The sequence below is a fragment of the Xiphophorus hellerii genome, chromosome 1 (assembly GCF_003331165.1).
Source record: "Xiphophorus hellerii strain 12219 chromosome 1, Xiphophorus_hellerii-4.1, whole genome shotgun sequence".
Lineage (NCBI taxonomy): Eukaryota > Metazoa > Chordata > Actinopteri > Cyprinodontiformes > Poeciliidae > Xiphophorus > Xiphophorus hellerii.
This window is the reverse complement of record NC_045672.1, coordinates 14,971,085-14,995,525: the sequence shown is the minus strand read 5'-3', so window position 1 is coordinate 14,995,525 and position 24,441 is coordinate 14,971,085. Positions and strand designations below refer to the sequence as shown.

Below are 24,441 nucleotides of genomic sequence, written 5' to 3'. Positions count from 1 at the left end.
AACAAACCAAAAGGAATGAATGCTGATGCAGGGCAAAAGGATGGTGGCGTACAAGCCTTTTCTGTGTCAGATGTGTGTCAGTATGTCAGCCTGACCCTGCTTAACAATTCCAGCCAAACTAGTAGTGGAGGGTCACATTTCTCAGATACACATATGTAATGACCAGATAGTTAACTGGAAATGTGTTAATAGGCTTTTCCTGGCCAACAGAGATTCCTAATTTTCCTCTTCATAAGCACTATGACATAGGGGAAATATTCTCTCAATACAGGTTAGTGTTTTTTTTATCCAGCAAAAATGAAAGAACAAGATTATTTCATGTATTAAAACTCAAAAAAGTGAATTAAGGTATATGCTGGTTGTTGTTGCAATTAAAGACAAAAAATATGGTAGAAGTCTAGTCTAGGTTTGATGCATTTAATGAAAAGAAAACTGTTTTTTCCCGACCCGATCACAAGAAAACCGCCTAAAACTGAATCCAGTGGATTGGTATGTGCATCTACTGATCTATCTACCAAAATGGCTTCAAAAATGTCTGATCAGTGCAGTGATGCTTTCTGAGCTCGCATGAGGCAGCACAGCGGTGACCTCTGGCTCCTCTTTTCAACTGCAGCTACTGACCTCTGACCTGAGGCCAGCTCAGAAAGAGGGCTGATCCGCTCACAGCTGACCATACAAGGCCACAGAGGGGAGAGATGCAGCATCGATCCCAGTTAAACCAGCAAACAAAACTAGCTAAGACCATTTCAGGAATGAAAGGTTTTTGTTGTTTTTTTTCTTTTTATAAACCCAGTGATCAATGTCCGTCGCTAATTTGGATCAATATTTCTGGAGACTAAATCAGCACTGAAATAGTAAAAATCTGGATTGATGTCAGATATTGATATTGCCATTACGGTCAATAACTGATAGTTACCAATATTATTTTCCTAGCCTTTCGACTCCTGACTTTGCTGCTCTGCTTTAGGTAAACACCCCACAATCCTGCACTGCTTCACTGCCGCATGCCCAAACAAATACAACATGGCCAACCCCTTCACTTCCTGTGCCAGAACACACAAACGGCAACATGATGGAAATAAACATAGGCTTTTAACAGTGACATTAACAAAGATCTGATGAGCATCTCCAGCTAAAAGTTAACAACAATATGAAGTAAAAGACTGTATAGTAAGGGCAAATTTTCAACATAAGACAGAGTTAATAAAAACAGCATAATCAGGTATGCCAAGTATGACATCTGAATATTTGCACATAAAAAAAAACACAAAATACTTTTGAGTTTTGAGATATAAAAACTGTGTAAATAGCGGCAGGGATGTTAATTTATTCAGTTTGTTGGGTGCAGCGAAGGTCATAAAGTCTAACAGGTGCTGTGGGGAAAGATTTACATAAACATTCCTTTGTGCATTTAGGACATCTATTGGAGCTATACAATGTATCGGTTATTAATCATTACCTTGTTATTGCTGCACACAATATGCACATCGCAAAGAACAGCCTGAACTACAAAAAGGGTAAGCAAGCAAATGTTTTGGGGGGCAACTGCAGTATTATGGAGTGTAAAAAGTTTTAGAACTTTTTACATATGACTTCACAAAAGGTTTGTGAAATCATGAAGAAACAATAAGTTGTTTCAACACCCAAACAACAGATGTTGGCAACTTTTCCCTAAAACCTTGGTGTTGAGATGGATTTTTTTCCACAGTACCTGAATAGATCTCTTACTATCTGTGGTTTATTTTTGCCATTAACCAATACAGACATACTGTATTTCCCTTACTTTGTGCAGCAATATTTCATAAAAACCCCAATAAAATATGACTTTAAATTAATTTAGTGATTTTAGCACTGTATAAAACAATGAGTAACAAATCACTGCACGTGCAGAACTATTTATTACCAATACATAAAGTATTTTCAAAATATTTCTCAAATGGTTATCAGTAATAGTTTGCAGAACAGATCTGGTGTTTTTTCCAATCCGGTTCATAGCCAGCAGCCCCTCTAACGTGACCTAATATCCTGGGAAAAAAAGCAGACAAGAGAGTCTGGAATGGAAAGTTGACGCTCACTTTCTCCACATATACACAAATCAGATCAATGGTAGCAAAGCACATTAGAGAGCAGAAGACTGATGTGGGAGCGATACATTAGAAATCAGCTGACTAGCCCTCTAGCACTCTCACATTCATGTGAAATTAACAAGAAGGCACTGAGTCATAGGTTTTCAACTCCTCTGTTAAGGATGTCGATACTACATGAAGTCATCTCATGTAGAATCATGGGTGTCTGTCTTTCCTACTCAAAAGTGAAGAAAAAAAAATTATCTGAATGTTGGAAAGGGAATCTAGCACAATTTCAATAATGTGGGGGTATCTGATGACAGACTGTTCTGCCTGTTATGACATATGAGAGCTGGACCGTTACAACCTGGACTTTGTTTAAAAATGCTTCCTAAAACACAAGGGCTTCCTTGAGAGAATACATTTGTTGAGTAAAAGCTTTCGCCATCCCACTAAGTGATTAATAAAATAGGACAAAATAAAAATACTTTGAAAGACAAAAAAATTCTGCATTTTAAATGTTTACCTTTTTTTTTACCCATGTAAAAATCTGAAGACTTTGAAACTTGTAAATGTATCTGTTCAATGCATCCGAGTTGGCAGGAACAATGAATTTTACTCATTTTCAGGTTTGGATTTTAATAATGCGTACTGCTGGGTGAAATACAAGAATCCGGTGGAAAATTTGTTGTTTGTTCTATATTTTGATCGACATGGGACAAAATTACAAATACAAATTTAAATAAATACATCGTCTTCAAGTAGCTCCTGTTATTCATTATTCCAGTGCCACTGACAACGAAATCAGGCCCACAGTATGATGCTGCCACCGCTATGCTTGACAGTTTGTTCAGCGATTTTAAATTAAAACTACTCCAAACGTACTTCTCTTCTTTGGGGTCAAAAACACTCAGTCTCTGTTCTGACTGTAAACATATTTTTCAACACACGCTGAAAAATATAATTATCATTTTTCCACATGTGTAAGGGGGCATTTTCCATTTGTTCGGGGGAAAAAAGCCCATTATAAATTTAAACCCAATGTTTACTTTTCATTGTAGATTTTGTATTTTCCTGGCCATGTCATCTTATAATACTGAAGAAAAAATTTTCTTATATGTCATTTCAAAGTCTAAAAATAATAAGATTCATGCCCATGTTGTGCTGTAATTCAATTTCTGACTAGCTCTATACACTTACTGATGCTATATTGGATTATTAGTTTTTTTTTCCTACTGGAGAAGATCAAATGCGATTTGGGGATTTTTGATTACCATTAATACATGTCTATACGTTTCCCTTTATTTACATATATAAGCATTTATCCCCCCGACCCAGAGCGCTGCGTAATTAAAGGCAGCAGATTAGCAAGTGACATGACTGCCACCCACAATTTCCTCTTGCCTCACTGAATCAGTTCCGCTGTCTGCACACACACACACGCATTCATTTGACAGGTGTCTTGCACCACATAACGCTACACGAACACACACTGCAACCTTTAACAGAATCAACTGCCTGGATTATGAATGAGTAATAAACGGAGGCTCCCTTTCTTTGTGAAAAATAAGACTCGTCTTTAGATTCCATCGTCCACTGTAGCGTGAGGCTTTTCTAACAAAAACTAATATTATCCGTACATCTTGCGCGACATGGATCAAAATGTTAATGGAGAGATATGTTTAAGGTCCAACCGTTCAGCGCTGGACTGTTTTCAAACCCTGCAGAGCTCTGAACAGCCCGCTGCCCTGCAGCAATACCTCTGCTTCCTCAAAGGTGTTTGTATTTATGGACTGTTACACAGGAGAGACGGATGCTAAACACTAATAACACCTTCTGCCACAATATGACAAAAAGCGGAGAGATATGTGTGAAAATAAAAGAGAAACAAAACGCGCAAACAGCCACAGAATGCACATTTACATATAAATACACACATAAACACAGGGCTGAGAGAGGAGGAACTAACGTCACCCACAGGATCTTATTTATAGAGACTCTGAGCAGAAACACAGAAACAATGGACAGGCTGTGCTGAGAACATGGCTAAACAGCACTTAACAGGAAATGCAAATGACTGATTCTGACACAAAGGCCATTTAATGACACCTGGTCGTTAGTTAAAGAACATGTAAGCAGCTAGAAAATATTTACAGTGACTGGTTATACATTAAAGAGCATTTTTCTTATGAGCAACAGGATCTACAACTGTGTTCATTCACATTTTTGTTGAATTATGTAACCTTGTGTTTTGGTATTATAGTTTGAATCTGGCTAAAAATATGAAAAGATTTCATATCCCTGGAGCGTTTTTGTGCACAAGCTACAATCACAAGCTTTAAGCAGTATTACTGGGATTGTATCCAACAGACAAACGCAAAGTTGTAAATTGATAGAAGAACCAATAAATGGTTTAAAACTAATGAAATCTGAAATGTGCGGTGTGCATTGGAATTCCAACGAAACTCCTAGGAAACAATGTCGTTCACCACCTTTTGTAAAAATTAAATTAACAAGACTTTTGGGGTATTTTATGGAGACTGGCATTTTAACCAATTTCTTTTTCTAGAAAAAACTGCTTAAGCAGAGCCTTATTGGTATTTGGATCTGGACTTTAGCTGAGCCATTCCTAAAACATGAATATGCTTTTACTTAAAATGTCCCACTGCAGCTCTGGCTGTACATATTGAGTCTGCGTCCAGCTGGAAGGTGAACCTTCAACCCTTCATAAGTCTTCTCTAACTCTGCCCTACATCAACCACTGGAGGAAACACGCCCACAGCATAATGCCGCCTCCATGTTTCATGGAGTGTCAGATTGATGTGCAGAGTAAGTTCTCCTCCACACACTGCCCTTTAAATGTAGGCAAAAAAAAGTTTCATTTTGATCACATCACATTTTAGCTCATCGCTTTCTTCTTTCCATTTTTTCCATAAAAGCCAGGTTTATGGAGTATTAACCTGACTAAAGGTTTTCCTGTGGCCTAATTCTCTTGTGTCGTCATAACGCTGTTTGTTCTCTAACTCTCTCTAAGAAACCACTGAAGTCTTTACAGAACAGCTGGATTTAAACAGTCCAAACATCTGAACTGTTTAGACAAATGTTTGGACTGGATTTATCGAGGAGTATACGAGTAACTAGGGCCACACATTTCAAATGTATTTTTCTAATATTAAAAACCAGACATCTTCTTTTGTGCACTTCATAATTATACACTAGTTTCTGCTGGTAACATAAAAATCCCAATGACCTGATACAATGTGGGGCCGGGGGTTTGAAAACGTATAAACACTTCTGCAAAGGCACAGTCAAAGGTTTATAGTTGTAAGAGTATAGGCTTTTTCTTAGTTAAACCCCAGCTTTAAAACCATCATGTTTTTCCTCAGAGGAAGGCTGAGGGGGGTGCGGTGGGTGGTGATGTCCATATCTGAACGATGATTCAAACAGTTGTTCATAGACTTCCCACCCCCATGTCCTCCGTTTCCAACTCCAAACCCCAGCCAACACTTCATCTGGGAACGGACAAGTTCATGTGGGGGTTCTCATTCAGACAGGGAGGATGAAGTAATCTCTGGACGGCTGTGGAAATCTGCAGGCCATCTGAGAACAGAACTGGGGGAGTTTCGGTTCCCCTGGCAGACTTTCCATCTGAGACTGGACTGCGTTCGACTTCGGTTGCTCCAAGGGAGGTTTCGACAGATCACTGACAAAGTTGCAGTGGCAAAAATACAGTGAAGAGCCATTAATCACAGTGATGAATGATGCAGAAAACAATAGGGATTTCTCTTTCAGTGGGTAAATAGAAAAATACATATTTCTAAAACTGCAGCATATCACAATCAAACATATTTGACAGCAGCTTGAGTTAGAACTTCTGACTGAACTAGTTTTAAAAATAGTAAAAGTTTTTTGCTTTTGTTTTTACTTTCAAGGATGTTTAACACTTGTCATTATACAACGTGTCACACAGCTCCAAATAGGTTGCAGGCAGCATGAAAGGACATGGCATAGGGTGCGACGAGTAGCAGTGAAAACGGCAAAACAAAACTGTGCTAAAGGACTGCTAGTGGTGCAAACCAATGGTGGGAAATACACAGCATTCGACTCTAGTGACATCAAAGCCTGCGAAATGCAGAATTTCCTCAACTCTGTAAATGTTAACCACAAAAAAAACAAACATGAACATAAACACCCTGCCTGAGGAGAGCACCTAATTGTTTTATACTGTAAAAAAAAATCACACTTTCCTGTACGGGACATAAACACTTGAGCTCAATTGTGTTCTGCGAAGATAAAAAAAATGAGATTAGATCCACTCAGAAGTATGCATAACCTTTCTGGGCAGCTGTGGCTCACTGAGACTCGACTGACAGCATCCTGAAAGCTGGTATTGGCAAAGAAATAAAATAAATGTCGTTTCAAAACTTTTACCGTATTAACTTTCTGTTGAGTGCAGACTTCCTCCATTAGATCTATTTATTACCCGCTGTTCTGACATCGGTTTGTGAGTGCAGTAAATTATAACGGCATGGGGACGCTTAAAGAACAGAAAAAAAAAACAAAAGGCGGTTTCTCTCCACTAAGCTACCAATCTCAGGATCTATGTTATCTGTTTAATTTGTCCCTTAATGCTACTGTACTGCATGTATTGTTACGCTACTTTAACTCAAAAGTGGGTCGCTTTGTCTGAAAACAATAACAAACCGGTTGTTCAGCCATTAGAGCGATGACCTGTTTTATACAGATAAATTAAGCTTGTTGAAAAGCGATAAGAAGATCAAACACAATCAGACAGCTGACGTCAGCGTCGAAGTCGGCTGTGAGCAGTCGGAGGTTTTCTTCTGCCCTAAGGCACAACATGACTCCCACAGGGATTTAGCAAACACAAGTTTGTCCTTTTAGCAGACTTTCTATATCATTTCAAAGTTCTATACTTTTCCCACAATCAGATTCTCCCTGGAGGTTTTATACTATTTTTGACACAGCCACAGAGTGGGGAGACTGTGGCTGTGGGGGTAGAGTAGTCCTCTTGCGATCGGAAGGTTGTAGGTTCGATTCCAGCTTTGATGTCGATGTGCCTCTGGGCAAGGCACTTAACCCCAAATTGCGTACCGATCTGCGTATTGGTGTATAAATGTGTGCGCGATCGTGAGTGTGAATGGGTGAATGTGACTCTAGTGTAAACCGCTTTGAGTGGTCAAAATGACTGGAAAGGCATCATATAAGTTCAGTTCATTTACCATTTACAAAATATTAGCAAAAACTACCCCAAATCAGCAACCAAACCAGACCGCTGTAGCTTCCAAAAATCGTGAAAAAATGCTTTAATTAGTTTCTGGTATGGCCTGTCCTGTCCCGCCTCTCACCCACTGACACCAGTCCAAATTCAAATAAGTATGTCTTCTTCCCTTAAGGAATAAATCATTTTCAAACATAGACATTCAGCATACACCGTCTGTGAATTTAACACTGTCTATTATTCTTGAATGACCACCCAAAAGATCAACCAAAACCAGATCCCACAGAGATACCAGTAAACAGAGAAGCAACTGTATTTCCTACAATACATATAATATATTGAGTTTTTCACAATCACAATTGTTTCCCTGGAGAAAAAAAATCATATTTTTTGTGAGCAACAGGGAATGTCCAGTAGCCTTGGTGCTGTGACCAACCACATGACCCAAAAATACAGTTAAGACAACGGTTTGACTCAAAAGAAGTTTGGTCTCAGAGGAATTACATTTCCGTTTCCTTTCATTTCCTCTCCTTTGCTTTGCAAATGAACCAGAACAAAAACTATTATTTACTCAATCAATACAAGGAGTTTCAAGTATTTGATGAATGAAAAATAGTGGTAAAACGTAAAGACTTCTTGTGTAGAAGATCAATAAAGATGTCAAGCTGTGCCACCAAGGTATAATACAACTATTAATGTCCAAAAAAAATCAATATATGTTGTCGTAATTTTATCTATTGTTTTATTTAGACACACTTGCATCCAAAGTGCTCAACAAACCAGTATTTCAGCATTGCCAAGTAACCACATAGTATTGAGTGCTGAGTGTGAATTAAGAGGCTTCAGATTTCAGCACAGCAAGTACTGAAACTAAACAGAGGTCAGAATAATGTGGCGAACATGACCCAAGGATCACCGAGCCCCATCTGTCAACTGGAACGTTACAACAGTTTTCTGCTGATACAGACACAAACGTAGACAGCAAGTGTACATCAAACTATACATTTCTGGATTAGCTTTGACATACTATGGATAAATGATGCTCCTATATGGTGCCTAATTGCTTTTGAGTTGAAAGTAGGCACTAATGTAAAAGGAATCATGTTACCCTGGCAGCTGACTCACTAAATCAATTTAATAAGTCATAACAGGCCATGACTAGCCTATGAGAAACACTTAAGTACCGAGTCTAAAGCTGACACTGCAAACCTTAAAGCCTACATGTACCCTCTGCAGACAGCTCATGGTCAGCTCATTGCTGACCTCAACCAATCCACCACCACTAACACTCATTAAACAGCCTGTCATCCGTGTGGGAACCATAAGCTGCAAGCAATTTATGGCTGTAAAGGCGTAATATCAAAGAAATGTGCTGAAAAATAAAGGACTAAATTGAGAAATCAGAAAAACAACATGGAGGTGAAGGTGTCTACATAAGCTGGTATTAAAATCTAAAAATCATTTAAAATCACATCGTCTAAAAATAACGGATGGTTTTTGGGGTTTTTTTTGCATGCAGCACAAGTGATTTAAAAAAAAAAAATGCCTGCCCCAACCTATTACAGCCGAGATTTTATTTTAGGACTGCCAACATTTTAACTACAGATGTTCCCACTCTCAAAGGGCACTCAGAGGGCACACAATATAAACATATGGGAAGCGTAATAAAATATTCTATTAAGTCCACAGTCACTAGAATCCATCAGTGTGTTATGCGGCAAAGATACCCAAAGAAGCTTAGGTCAGCGGACATGCACATGGTCAACTGTACAAGCAAGTCATTGTCTTATGCCTGATGATTTTAACCACAGCTACAGACCTGACTGTATGTAACTGAAAGTACTCTGACTAAACATGAACAATGAAACTTGTAATGTAGCTTTGAGCATCATGCCCCAACGACTGTCCGTGCATGGGAGCAGCCGGTCTGTGACTGGGTGGTCTGGTGAGGGCTGAGCTGTTGAAACCAAGACCAAACATATTCTGCCAGAGAAAATGATATCATGCATTATTGTGTTCTTATTATTTCTTTTTCCCACGCTGAGCCAAGACGAGGATTCAATTGATCTTCTTGTGCTTTTAAATTCAGACGACTGTTTCGCCACGGTGGCGGAGCCAAGTCATTTTAATAACTGCATAACTGCCAGAGTCTCGTCAGTGCCTGTGGGCGTATTTCAGGCACGACACAACCCTCCTTTGGAGTTTGGCCCTGCTACTAATGTAAGGGTGTGAAAAATAATGTGCACTGATATTATGGCGCTACTCGTTGAGGCAAGTTGCTAACACAACCCATCATGAAATGCATGTCAGGGTTGTAACAACACGGTCTACGGGTACACAGATAAACAACCAATTTTAGCTCATCTCCAGGAAATGAGTAAGACCCACTTTAAGAGGAACTGCAGCAAACTCTGCCAAAGGAATTCAATTGCTGACTTGATGCATTTACTAAAAACAACTAACAGATCTGCATAAAAACTGTAGGAATTAAACTAATATGAAGCCCCGCCCATTCAGTCTCTCTCATATTTGACTTTGTTTGTGCTTTGTCTTTACCTGTTTCTCTGGGGACTACGACTACAAGCCAAGCTCCAGCACAATGTGGTCTGAAAGGCCAAGATACACATCAGCTCATTGCAGGGGTTTCCTGAAAATTTCTAAGCACTGGGAATGCTTGATAAGTCTCAGGGTTTGATGCAGATTTAGGAAGGGACGATTTAAAAAGGAAGGCAATCGTCCAATGTGAAAAACTAAGCAAAAAAATATATAATAATAATTTTTAAAACAGCCAGATGAGCAGCTGACAAAGAAAGCAGCTGACCTTTTTGAAAGTTTGCTGGTACATTAACAGCACTACTTGACCCGTGAGCTGCGTTTCCCTATCAGCTCTTTCTGTGACCTGGGCCTCACTTTTCATATATAGAAACTGGGCCACTGCTGAGAAAATGCCTCATGTTCCTCACACCCACTTAAAAGGCCTGAACGTTCATCTGCGGATGATCGGCTGAGGAGGTCATGTGGGAGACAGAGTCAGTGTGTCAGAGTCAGTGACAGGATTTATGACCGTCACATTTATCCACGGTTTTTACGAGCAGAGTTTTAATGGCTGCATTACATTAAAACTAATAAAACATAGAGATAATAACTAGATAAATGTCCCTGGTTTATTTTTTTCATAGACAAGCTTTTAAACCTTCAACCAACCATCTCTGGTAAATATTTTAACAGCGAGGAAACGATACTTTGAATTTGCCCTAATTTGCTAACACAAAAATATAAAAATTAAAACTTGCAGAAAAGGAAAACAATAGCATGACCAAACTGGTCTGACACTAAGAAAATTAGCACGCTTATAACAAGTTTCTCAGGTGTATGATAGTCTGACTGCTGGCCATAGAAGAGCAGCTTCTGTCAAGACGAGGTATTTTAACCAGTGGTGGTCCTTGCATGAATGCTGCTCTGGGCGAGCCCCTCCTCCTGCACAATAACACAACAGAGTCCGTCTCCAAACACAAACCAAAACAGACTCCCCTCACAAAGTCTAATCTGCAAAAATCTTTTGATATGTGACTTATCCAAACCACCAAGAAGCAAGTGTTTTATGTTCTACTAAAAAATATTTAAAAATCCATGAATAGACAGATTTTCTATCAAGAATTTATTGTTGCATTCCACAGAACATAGGTAGGACTCCACTGTATATGTCAACATTTATAGCAAACATACGTCTTTAACTGATTCATAACTCTAAGTGCACCTCTAACTCTAATGCAATCCACTTTCTTCAAAAATGTCTTTCATTTAACACAACCCTCAAACAGGATATAAGACTACCGAAGGTTTCAGCTGGTCAAAGCTTGAGAAAACAGACAAATAATGGCCACAAAATTCTGATCGGTGCAGTTCTAGTACGTACATACATTTACACAGCAGCAATCAACCATCCAACCGGTCAGTGAAAGGCGCATTTACCAAGGATTGCCTTCTACTAACCATGAAATGCTTTCAGAAAGAACGACACACGATCACACTGGGCTCCTTCAGACTTTAGAAAGCACAATTTTCAGCACAATCAGGTTGAAGCTTTTGTGTCAAATAAAAAGCTTCATTTCTCCTCCTCAGGCATGAAAGCAAATCCGTCTCGCCGTGAAGGTCTATTTATATTCACAAGGGCATTCTTGAGCTTTAGCAGTCACGTGGCCCCCGCTGGACAGCAGCTATAGACACTAATAGATTGGAGAACTGCTGCTTAATGCACTACGTTGACGTGAATTAAAAACCATGCTTTCTTTGTTTACGTCCAGGCCAAAGAGATACGGATCAGATGTTGACGAAGTATGGTGAAAGCTGGTGAATGTTGTGCAAGCCCAGAGTTTGGGTCTGATGCCTGGAATATCCACGCTTGTTCTTTCCTGTCATGAGTCACCATTTACATCTACTTCCAAAGCTCTGAGCCTAAAACAGGTTCTTTCACTCCTTGCTCGATGGAGATGCCCCGGAGACGAGAACACGCCTAAAAGCAGTGAGTCATGGACCTACGACGACACAGGGTACGAGACATGCCTGAACTGTAAACATGTCCTTCCTTGGAAACTTTGACTTGTGACACAGAAGTCAGCCAGATATCCCATCAGTGTTAATGTAACGTGAGCCTCTAGTCAAAGCTGGTCAGGCTTTGAGAACACTTAGTGAGAGTGGATGCTTCGGAGCTCAAGTCCCTCATCAGAGCACTTCAGTTTTTCATGACTTCCAAGAACCATGTCAGACTTTCTCAGCATACAAAAACATTAATCCTGAAGCTGAGTAATAACTTATTATGTCTGTGACTCTCTGCTCAAGACATGATTAGGTCAATCTACTGTCAGGTTGATCTCTGGTTGTGTAACATAACAACAGTAATAAGTTGTTTGTTGATTGTTTATTTATTAATGAAGATCACTTTGTTCTACAGAAATAAAATATTTGTGTGCTGAGCCTATAATCTAATGATAGATTGTTGATCTATTAGGAAAATAGCACAAATTAGTTGCCAAGTTTATTTAGGTGGAAAGTAACAGTTTATAAAACAGTATCAAAAAATGCCCAACCCTTATATTTAGTAGGGCTGAAACAATTCATCGGATTAATTGAAGAATTGAGTATTGGAATAATCTTCAACTAACTGAGTAATTGAATTATCATAAAAAGGAATATACACTCAAAAAAGGCCAAAAGAATGACATTAAGAGAATTAAGTAAAAACTGTAAAAAATATATATAATGTATACATTTATGCTAAATCATTTGCTACAAATGATCAAGCATACACTAAAGAAATGCCATATTGCATTTTAGATAAAATCTTTATTTTCCTACTTAAAGAAATAATTATTTAATGTAGTTCCAAAATTGCATAAAAAAACTTAAATGAAAAATGTAATGTTATCTAATAAACTTTCTTATCTGATAAATCTATTAATCATCAGAATAATTTACAACATAATCTGAGTTGTCTGTTGCAGCAATAATATGTAGAACTTAAAACAGTGTAAAAAAAAAAACATGCCTTGTTAAACTACAATATTAATACAGAATTATAAACAACATAAGACAAAATTATTAATTACTGAAACTTTCTGATTGTTTGTCATAATAACCAGCCCTGTTAGATCTCCCATGTGAGCTGGCTCAACAAGTTCAGCATCTGTAAAAATTACATCACACAACAGAAAGTATCAAAGAGCTAATAAGGGAGCGTCAATACATTGTCTAGTAAATATTAAAAAGATGGAGGGTAGAGTTTTCCTGCATGCCTCGACTTGGGGAACATCAAAAAGTCACACTCTATCCGCTCTTTGTGAGTGTGTCCTCGTATTTAATGAGCGTATGTGAATAATTCACCCCATCAATGGCCTGGAGATCGAAAAGGGACTGCAGCTATCATTAACTATTCACAGAACCAGCATCATGTCAGATGGACACACACTTGCATGTGCAAACATACTGTAAATGCACAAATATACATAACAAAAGGCTCCTGCCAAGGGTACCCAGCCATCTGCCAGCCCCAAAGGCTCTGCCTACCAAGCTTCAAGGAAACCCATTTATTTATTTATTTGCTTTATTCAGACCCATATAGTGGTTCGCTCAAACCCAACAGAGGCACAAACTTACAACATCTATCAGGATACCTGCAGGTGAAAACAGAGACCAATAAGAAACAATACAACACTCACCTGCAGAGTGAAATAATGAAGAAATGCTCCAAGTTCCACACATCAATAAATCTTTTTTTATTGCTTTGCATACTTCTTCATAATCATACGGTTACAAAATGCTCATGTTGAGGCGTTTTGGTTTACCGCCGTTTCTCCTTATAACTGTGAGTGACTTCAGTTTGATCAAAAATTGTCTGACTGATTATGTTAGATAATCAGTCGGTGAACTGAAATGCCTCGTTTCCACCGATCTGTTTGGTACATTATGCTCCCTGTTATCATTATAAAAGCGGCTCATCGCAAACATTGTCTAATTTTCGCCATTTGTTAAGTGTATAGGTGTCTTGTCTGGTGTACAATTATTGTTTAATGTAAATAAATATGTTTGGTGTAACAGAACAGTCCTGTAGTACACATGAAGTTTGAACTTGAGTGCAGAAAATCTTGCTGTATCAGACTATAAATCAAAAGCTGTGAAGATATCTCAGTCTTTGTATGACTCACGTTCCTCTTTTATTGCGACGGTCCAAAACTTCCACATGTAAAACTATAACTCTGCGTTACACACACTTAAGTTTTAGGAAGTAGCAAGATCTTGTGGCTCCAATCTGTCTCAAAAGATGGTCTTTGTCTAATAAAAACCGGCTGTCGTCTGGTTTTGTCCGATTCGCTGCCACTGGCAGGGAAGGTCAAGAAAATAGATGACTGATGTGAACTGGGTCCATATCGGTGCCGTCATGCTCTACTGAGCCTTTCCCTAATACACAATGGCACGCACCCTACTTCTGCTGCATCAGAGCGAGGGCCTCAAAATAAATCAAGTGGCAGTCATGAGGACAGCCATCCTCCACAAGCGGATCAGATGAAAACAAGCAGCGGCTCCACAAACCAGAACACAAAGTCACAATAAATCAGACTAAAGTTTCTCCTTTAGGATCATCATTCAAAGTAACATAATTCTACATTTTATCCATATGATCACATCTTTTTTCACTCTTCTCTTGTTGTATGTCTGCCTTCTCTGTAGAGTTCCTTGCTTTCTGGTTTTATATTTTTTCCTCTGTGTGACACTACATGCTTCAGCTTGCCTGTCACTTCACTGCTGGTTGAACTTCCCCACTCCGGAAAAATATACAGTACAGACCAAAAGTTTGGACACACCTTTTAATTCAATGGGTTTCCTTTATTTTCATGACTATTGACATTGTAGATTCACACTGAAGGCATCAAAACTATGAATAACACATGTGGAAATATGCACTAAACAAAAAAGTGTAAAACAACTGAAAATACCCCTTATATTCTAGTTTCTTCAAAGTAGCAACCTTTTGCTGTGATTACTGCTTTGCACACACTCTGCATTTTCTTGATGAGCTTCAAGAGGTAGTCACCTGAAATGGTTTTCACTTCATAGGCGTGCCCTGTCAGGTTAATAAATGGGATTTCTTCCCTTATAAATAGTCATGAAAATAAAGAAAACCCATTGAATTAGAAGGTGTGTCCAAACTTTTGGTCTGTACTGTAGGTCCTTTCTTTTCTATTCTATTCAAAGATAAAGATAAATTAACCTGTAGAATGAAGTACTTTGTACTTATTAGCATTTTACAAGTTTTTTTTTTGGTAACTTTTATTTCTACTTTAATAAAAATGTATTAAAGTGATGCTTACATGAGAAACATTTGTGGCTTCTGTACGCACCTCTTGCCGTAAATAGCTAAGGTCTTTGCACTGGACTGAATTTGAACAGTGTAACAGTATTTTAGAGTATTGGCTTCTTCCTCTCCGAGTGGCCTTTCAGCAAATGTTGGTACAGGACCTCTTTCATTGTGGATAAAAACGTTTTACCTGCTTCAGCAAGTGTTCTGAGATTTGTTCACAGATTTCGAAAGAAAACATGTTTATCACTAAGACATACTGTAGAGCCCATTTTCTACATTTTAATAGTTTTTGTATTTGCACATACAGTTGTGTGAGCAGATGAACGTAGTAGCCCTTTCAGACATTTAAGAACTGTTCCCATGGATCAACCAGACCGTTCTCTTCCTGATGCCTTGGGAGATTGTTTTTTTTCTCCTATGTTGTCACACATGTGAGCAGTGTGTTTGAGGCGTTGCATTAAAACACATCAACAGGTGTGTCTTAATTTAACTTAATGTTATGTGACCTATTAGAAGTCACAAAGGCCTAAAATCATAATTGGGTCTTTCACAACTGTCTAGAGGTGGAGCACAGAGGAAAAAAAGCATTGTCAAAGGACATGCAAACTTCTGAATTTAAAGTACAAATTTTTTTAAAGAAATTATTATTCTGCCGTTTAGCAAATAGGTCTTAACTGACCTAAAACTGGGAAAATTTAATTTACACTTTTGTCAGTGGTAAAACAAAGTCGTTGCGTCTTTTTGTGGTTTTAAAGCATTTCCCAAATAAGTGTGAACTTGATTAAGAAGATTCACTGATCAGACCACTGTGGCCGATTGTTGAGCTCTGGTTATTGTAAAGCTCTGAGCTGCTGGTACCGATTTTAGCAGACTCTGGTTTCTTTTTAAGAGCAACAACTTTAGAAGATAATTGAACAGGATTCAACGTATTTTTCAAGAGTCCTTGCCATGGACAGTCATTAACTATTCAAATTAGGAGCAGAAGCATCATCACACCTACTGCGAGAGAATGAAGAGTTTTAATGTCATGTTAAAACAAAAAGATGACATTTAAGCCTTTTATGCGCGTCATCTAGAGAACACAGACTCGTACTTTAACCCGAAGATTTTTTAAAGATCACCGATATTTCTAAAACCATCCTGTTCCACAACCAAGAGGTTTAAGAGGTTTTTTTAAACTATTTTGCAGCTATACGTTGAGCCTTACTGTTATCTGCTGAAAGTCCCGCTTTCTTCCACCACAGATGTGTCTTAACATGTCGTAGGGGCTTTTAGTTCCCTTTTAAATAGCTTTTTGTGCTTCCTCTGACTTCATATCACACAGCCCAAACATACTAAAATAGCAGACTGAGTTTTCTTCAACTTCCACTCAACAGTTTTACAGTCAGTGACACCCAGTCAGTGTGAAGACACAGATCAGATTTACCAGCTCCCAACTGATTGGACACTAATCAGGTAGGATCAAGATGGAAATTGTCTGACACCTGTCATCAATTAGTTTCTCAGTGTGTCTCGATCATCACCGTTGGCAACAAAATACCCCCTTCTTTAAAATGTTGCTCTCCTAAAGCTAACCTTTCCACTTTCAAGCCCCTGAGTAACTTATAAGAAGTGTGGTCTGTCTTCAAACCAGTATGATATTCTTCAACGACTTTTCTTCCAATTTGGAAGTTTCTCGATTATTTTTACTTCAGTAAAAACAGGTTTTCCCACTAATGTTGAAATATTCTCCATCATCTTATCTGTAAAGGCTCACTGTCCGGAGTTTAGACTAAACCTCATGAAACTGACAATAGCTCAGCGTCTTCTTCAATAACAGCATCTGCAGGAAAACTCCACTGGTAGTGCTTAGTTATGGTGCGTTGACTTATCGTGGGAAAATAAAATACAATTTTTTGGAGAAGCTAAAAACGAGCTGATGCCACTCTCACCACGCTTGACTTTTAAAACTCTGCAGCAGCCTGTCAACAAGCACCATCAGGTGACAACAGACAGACGAAAAGGTAATCAGAGAACATGTGCTTGTAAAATTTTGCTCGGGTCAGCAACATTAAATTCTTCACAACAAACTTTCTAGATGACGGTGGATATCAACCTGGCAAGCGGGTCACTTCATGTGTAGCAGAAGAACTCATCTTCTCCAGTCATAATCAGAGGCTCTGCCCTCCATGCCCTTCGTACGGGGGCCGCTCATTCCTTCATGCACACAAAAGGCTGGGTTCAACAAAAAAATTGCCTAAATGGCAGCAGAGCTTCTGGCCAGAGAAACAGAGTCCAGCTGAATGATTCTCATTGTGTCCCCACAGTCAACAGGGGGCTACCAAAGCTGAGCCGTTTTTTAGGAGGCCATTTTGGCAGGCCTGTGCTCCTATCCCAGCAACGCAGGAACAGGCATTTCCACTTGGATCAGATGGAGGCTTGCAATGGACCAAAAAAAATAAAGAAAAATCCCATCAGGTAGTGACATGAAGCATGCTTCCAGCCACAAAAGACAACAGGATGAAGACATACTTGCTGCTACATTACTGGAAAGACTAAAATATGAAGCAACCATAGCTTGTCGAGATGATTATTCATTTTATAAGCACACTACTCCGAATGAGAGCAGTAATAGAAAACGACTGCGTAGACAGACCCCAACAAAAATAAACAAAAACAAGTACAGTAAACCTAAACTAACATAACACAGCAGTAACAAACTTTTGAATTTCAAACGTGTGAAGAGAACCAGAAGTTCTACACCAGAAGAAAGAAAAGACTTGAAAATATCTCATGTGACAGCCACAATGCTATGTTTAACTGGACAAACATCAAGGTTAAACGCTTCAGCAGAAAACTTCCCCACAAGAAAGTGTCACAAGTTTGACATGTGAAAATGTCAACAACTTTTAAAGAATAAGACGCGGCTTGATGAATGGACAGCATTTTGCCTTTAAAGCTGGAAACTTCAAGAGCAAACAAACTGGAGATTCATTTACTCTGAATCATAACATTACTCCTCTCAAAACATGGAGCTGCGTTCAAGAAGATCCACCAGTAACATTTTTAAAACCCTTGTTAGTTTTATTATTAATTTGAACATTTAAAATAAAATAAAAATAATTCAACATGAATAGAAGGTGACATTATCGATCAGGTGACAAGAGTTCACTCTCATATTCAACTCTTTGTTTTGGTTCAGTTCACAATACAGCAATGAGGGTCAGTGCGTGGTAGAGAGCGGTGCAGCTGCGATTATTAAAATTTCAGTTTCAAAACAACTTCATAGACAGAGTCTTCATTTCAATATTGCCAAGTCGGTTTGGTGAATCCTGCCGGGAAACATTTGTTTGACAGGAGTTAATGTGTGTCTGTAATGTGTGTCACTACTCTTCTCCTGGACAAAAATTCAGAATATTAGACTTTTTTTTTTTCTGACACGAAAAAAATAAGAAAATCGTTTATACAAATAAAAAATAAAAGAATAACTAAACCCTCTTCTTTCCTAGAACCAGGAAAGAAGATCTGGACGATCTATACCTCCAGATCAAGAAAAGCTTAAATATTTCACATATTTAATGTATCAACTGGACTGTTTTAAGGGTTTATAAGTCTGGTTATCAGGTTCCTTTGTTGTAGAGCTAGACCCCAGTTAAACTTGCTGAGAGACCTCCTATGATGTCCAGACCACATCTCCTCACTCTGCTGTGCTTACTCTCTATGTATGCCAAAGTTATTATTGGTGCAAGTGTACTGGTTGTTTATCTTGCCCAAAGCACACATCCCTGGCCTGGTGCTTTCATGGTTCATTGCACCATCTTGTTAACTTTTACTGCAGAGTTCCAGGCAGGAAAAAAATATTCATAACAAAAAAATGATGATGTACATTTTTGACCAGATAAAATGGACATGGTCACATTATTAACATTACTTTAGAGAACTTAATAATTAAAGTAACAGTCTCATTAAGGGTAGTCACTACAGACATCTATAATGTACTTTAATCATCTAGTGTTGTAGCTACATATTGTCGATGATTCATTTTCTAAACATCTAAAACCAGAATCACAGATAAACATCAGTGGCAGGTCTGCAATCACTGTGTCCGTACTGAACATGGAAAACACATCAACCTTAAAGGTCAGCCGGCTCTGCAGCACATAAACCAGCATCACCCTCAGCAGTGACAGATGTGTAATAGGAAGATAATACACAAAACTGCTACAGTTGTCTCTGACCCTGGAGAGAGAGCTGAGAATAAATCGACCACAGATTGGAATCTGATCATTTGATTTGATCAGTGGTCAACATGTCAATAGCTAAAAAAAAATGCTTCAAAACTAATATTTCCCTCCCCATCAACCAACAGCATGTCCTTCAGAGTTTGGTGAAAAGCAAATATAGCTTATGGACATGGAGATAATCTTACAATTCCTTCATTTTCTGATGGATTCAAAACTACTACCTCCATCAAGGAACATGCATTTATTTTCCTTTTGTCTCTCTTAAACCTTAGAAAGATAAACCGGATAGTGTCAAAATTGGAATCTGTATTTCAGACCTCAAAGAAAACCAGATCTCAGCATCGTCCAGGAAAAGCTTGATCGCTGAGTCTTTACTTGACATGAGCCGTTTATAAAGAAGAGATTGTGTAACATTCTTATTGGGTTTGTGGGCTACAGCCTTAAAGCATTAAGCTTAGCACCTTTGCCATAACCATTGCACTTCTGTGTTTGTTCATAGATTGCTTTAAGAACGGATGCTACAAAACCACAAGCTCTATCCACTTAAATGAAAGCATCGTGATTTTACATATTATGCATCTAGACGAATGTAAAACAAAAAAAGCCCTAAAATGGTGGTGGATCAGATTAAAAACTCAGAGTCAGCTTTCACTCCCTAGAACAAAAATCCATATCAAAATGGCCATTTGTGTATATCAATATTCTGCACATAACAGGGACTACAAGATGGCAGTAAAACACAGCTACAGCAAAGCCAAATGGAAAAACTGACAGATGTTTCTTCTCTTGAGCCAATAGAGACGAGACGACTACTGAAACCAAAACAGCCAGGCTACAGAAAACATACAGACGACTTTTACAGAATAAAGACAATAGAGAGGAAGTGAATTAGGAACTTCTTAATTATCTAAAATTTCAGGGACCTCAATAATACCCCATTATTAGACAGGAATTAAGTATTTTGCTAAAGAAAAAGAAAGAAGTGGGTTTTTTGTTGTTGTTGTTTGGTGACCATCATCAGACAATTTTATGCCTGACTGTCTCTGGTCAGTGATCACCTGCTCAAAAGCCACAAATCTGATCACTCAACATGTCACATTGACGACACTGAAACTCATCGGTGCGGAAGCTGTAATTGTGAGAAGATGACTGTTATCCATTTTCAGAATCAGTGTGTAAAAATGAAGCAAGAGAAAGGAAAAATGTTTATGTAGTGCAGCAACGTTAACCAAGCTAATGGTGCTAATTGCCCTAAATACTAATATAGGAGGCTAAACACATCTTAAAATATCAAATCTGATATATTGATTTTATTAACCGTCAAATAAAACATAATCACCAGTGAGTTCTACACCAACTACTTTTTGAAATTAAAAGAATAAATTGTCAGACAATGTTACTTGTTTACTGCTAAATAATATAAAAACTAAAATCATCTTTTCAGTTGGATTTTATTTACCAATTTCTCTTACCACAACGTGAAGAATTGTACTCTATTTATAGATCCTCAAAAACTAAAGACAAAGATCTGCTCATTTTGGCTCGTTTTTAAGATGGTTTGATTTTCAACTCACGCAGTCAGTAGAAACTGTTTCCTGTAAATGTCAGTAAATAAAAGTTTACTGTCTGATCAGAGATGTTCAAAGCCAGTGAGCAGAAGTCGGCCAGAAAGTCTGTGATTGGTGCATCTGTAGTTATACGATCTCTAAAATTTGAATGGGATTTCAGACGGTTATGAAGCATCAGACACAAACGCAGAAAGAAAAAGTTTAAAAATTTCAGAATCAATGGCTCAAATATGTCAAACAATCTAAATTTTAACACTGTGAAATAATAGTCAGTTCTACCCAGATCCTACAACCATCTTTCTTTTTTATTTTTATGAGTCACTGTCTTTTACACAAGCACCATTGCCCTCTGTAAGCCGTTTATTATAAGGATTACTGAAAGAGAGCTTTGGATCATATATTAGAAAACTGAGAGTCATCATGGAATATCTAAAATACTAGTAATAAAGAACCAGACACTTGCGGTTCAACCTTGAGTAAGAATATCAGTTTTGCAGTAACACAATATTTACAAAATATTCATTACATGACCTATTTGCTTTTATTTAAAATTAAAAGCAACTATTATTTCTACAAAGATAAAACCAAAACATTAATTTCTACAGTAATAATAATGTTACGTGTACTATTTTGATATATTCTCACAAAAAAATAGAAAACACTTAATAAGTAGTTTTCAGCTGTAGTTTTAGAACAGCCTTAACAAGACAATGGTTGACACTACACCATGACTGCAAGGCAGTTTTAAGAAAAAAGATGTATTTCCAAGTGGCCAAATTTCTCAATTTCTTTCAAATAAATAAAATCCAAAACACAGCTTTCCTTTCAGCCAGCTGACCAGCAGTTTGTAGCAACAGAGCGGAAAGGGGCAGCAAATGGTTTGTTCTCAATCCATTTAGTTCAGAACTTTTATTTATACAAAGTTTATCAGTAATAACGGTAATACAGAAAATTTTAGAGGTTTTGAAAGCATGCCCTGATACTGTCAACAAGTACATACCCTATTAGTAAAGACATAATTATCACACCACTAGGAATCAAAATAGAATCATGAATATGAAGGATTTAGACGACCGCTGTACAGAAGAATTGGACTTATTTGGATGCATGTAGTCTCGGTTACAAGAAGCAGGGCAAAGGGGATTCTGTCAGGGATGTGTAACAGTGTGTCATTGGTTCTGTAGGGTAGCTGCACAGCTGCTCTGGGGGAAGGGCTCCCTTCAACCATGTACTGGATGGATAAATAAATAGATAATATCCAGCGATATCAAAATAAACAGACAAATCAGCCATTCACTTCCACTAGAGAACAAATTACAAAATGTCCGTACAGTCATTTGACCACAAGATTGAGAAAAGATGAGCAGCACAGGAGGATAAGCCTGTAATTCTCTTAATGGCAGGTTTACACAGATGAATTAGGTCCTGCACACGCCAATATAACTACATACGTGTTCCAGCACTCCGAACAGTCTCTTTGTTCCTGTGACACCACAGCAGATGATGACTGTAGGTCTGTAGTCAGTATATGTCAACAGTAATCAGTGTGAGTCACAGTTACACAGCAATAAAACTTGTCTGAAGCGGAAACCTGTGCAGGAACACACCCTGTCAGGGGCTTGTGTGACGTTCAACTGAACGAACATGTGGTCACAGGTGAAGAAGAATTAGACAAAAAAAACAAAAAAACATGAGGAGCCAAGGTGACAAGAGAGTCCAGCTCTGGTAGTCAGACCTTCCCAGTAGCTATCCCAGTAGGTCAGACAGCCACACACAATGAGCTGTGGCCTTGACATTTATACACAAAGGAAGACAACTGCTTTTGACAAACATGTCTGAAGTCATGTTTGGGCTCACGATATTATGGAAGAAAGGGGGAGAAATAGAAGAAAGTCTGTCTTCTCCGACACAATGCAGCTTGTCATGCTCTGCTAGCTCGTAGACCCCACATCCTGTATTAGCTCTAAACCAGCTAAGCCTGAACGCCTCCCGTGTGCTCCCATTCAATTTACCATAGAGAAAAGTAGAGCAGGTGAAGAAGAAGAAGTGGTGTTTTAATTAAAGCCGGCAGACACCGAGAGGTAGGAGACACACGATGCTATCCGGAAAATCACTTAAAGCATCCTCCATCTGCCTCCAACCCTCCCTTCCTTTACCTTCAGACAGCTCCAGGTCCAACTCCGCCAACTGGTCTCGAACCTCCTTCGGCAGGGCGGACAGATCCACGCCGCGGTCCGCCATGACTTCGCCGAAAACCACGAGAACAGTCTATGTGGGAAGAAATCTGGCCGTCGCGAAGATTTTTGAAAAACAAAACTAAAACCCCTCCCTCAAGACACAAAACAAGCATCGGAGAGGGAGAGACGGCCCATCCGCACGGCTTGCCCTTCCGCCATAATGGGGGGGAACTCACCAACGGCAACGTGTAGTCACGTTACCTCCGCCTGCCTCTGTTGTTGCTTCACCGCATCCGAGGCGACAGGGCACGCTGTTAGAGCTGCTCCCCCTAGCGGCGAACTGACACAAGCACACGCACGCCTCTCACTGGAACTGCACGACACCAAAATGAGGTTACATTTTTCCAGTAGAAGTTCAGCACATAAACTTTTCACAAAGGAAATATAAAATAGATATCTGAAAAATTGTATCCTACTCTTTAATTGGAGTAAAGTTGTCATATTTAATAGTGGTTAAAAAAGACAAATTTCTACTCTTTTTTTTTTGCCTCACTTTCTTAAATACGTGGGTGACACTTTAGCTTTTTTTACATGCTCAAGGATTCTTGCCACACTGGTATGTGGGCTGCCATGCCAATTCTGTTGTTATGATGTACTTCTTAAATGTGTCTTATTGGGGTTTTTTTTGGTTTTTTGCTTTTACTGTTTTGTTGGGGTTTTTTCCATTTACTGTTTGTGAGGCATCTATGACTGCTGTCTGAGAAAGGTACCATATAACTAAAATGTACTTACTGTTTCCATAACGTTTTTATATGTAAAGATATACTTGGCAGTTTCACTATCTCAATCCCTGATCAAAAGGCTTTGTAAAAGAAAGTGTTGCCCTCTTAAAGATTTTTGTTTTGTTTTTTGTCACACTTAAGTGTTTCAGAAGGTAAGTCTGAAACATTTTGTTTAACTTTGGTAAATACAAAATGCAGTTTTCAAATGATTTTATTAAAAGGACAAACCAAATGCAAACTCCTTTTAAAATCTTGAACTGATCAACTTGTTTAGGTTCAGTTTCACTAGACTCACCCTGGCCTAATTAATGTCTCAGCTGGTAGATTCAGGGAATCACTTAAATAGATCCTGTGTAACAAAATTAAGTCTCGTGTGTTCAAACATTTCAAAAAGCAGCACATCTAAGAAATTCAACAGCTGGTAGGAAACAAAGTTCTTGATATCTTTAATTTTTATTTCTATGGCTTTGGGACTCAAGCAAATCCCACAAAGAGCCAAATGGTGAAATGAGGATGTTCCCAGAAGGAAAA

General features: G+C 38.5%; 1 protein-coding gene across 3 annotated transcripts in view; it reads right to left on the bottom strand.

Moving 5' to 3' along the window:
- Positions 1–23,376, bottom strand: part of dip2ba (disco-interacting protein 2 homolog Ba) — a 51,702-nt gene extending 28,326 nt beyond the window's left edge. For 2 of the 3 annotated variants that reach the window (XM_032573548.1, XM_032573557.1), the window contains exon 1: positions 23,108–23,373. In XM_032573548.1, coding sequence (XP_032429439.1) covers positions 23,108–23,192 — 85 coding nt within the window. In that variant the 5' untranslated portion in view covers positions 23,193–23,373. Of the gene's footprint in view, positions 1–23,107 lie in introns of all 3 variants that reach the window. The other variant, XM_032573567.1, reaches the window with a different exon arrangement.
- Between the last annotated feature and the right edge of the window lie 1,065 nt (positions 23,377–24,441).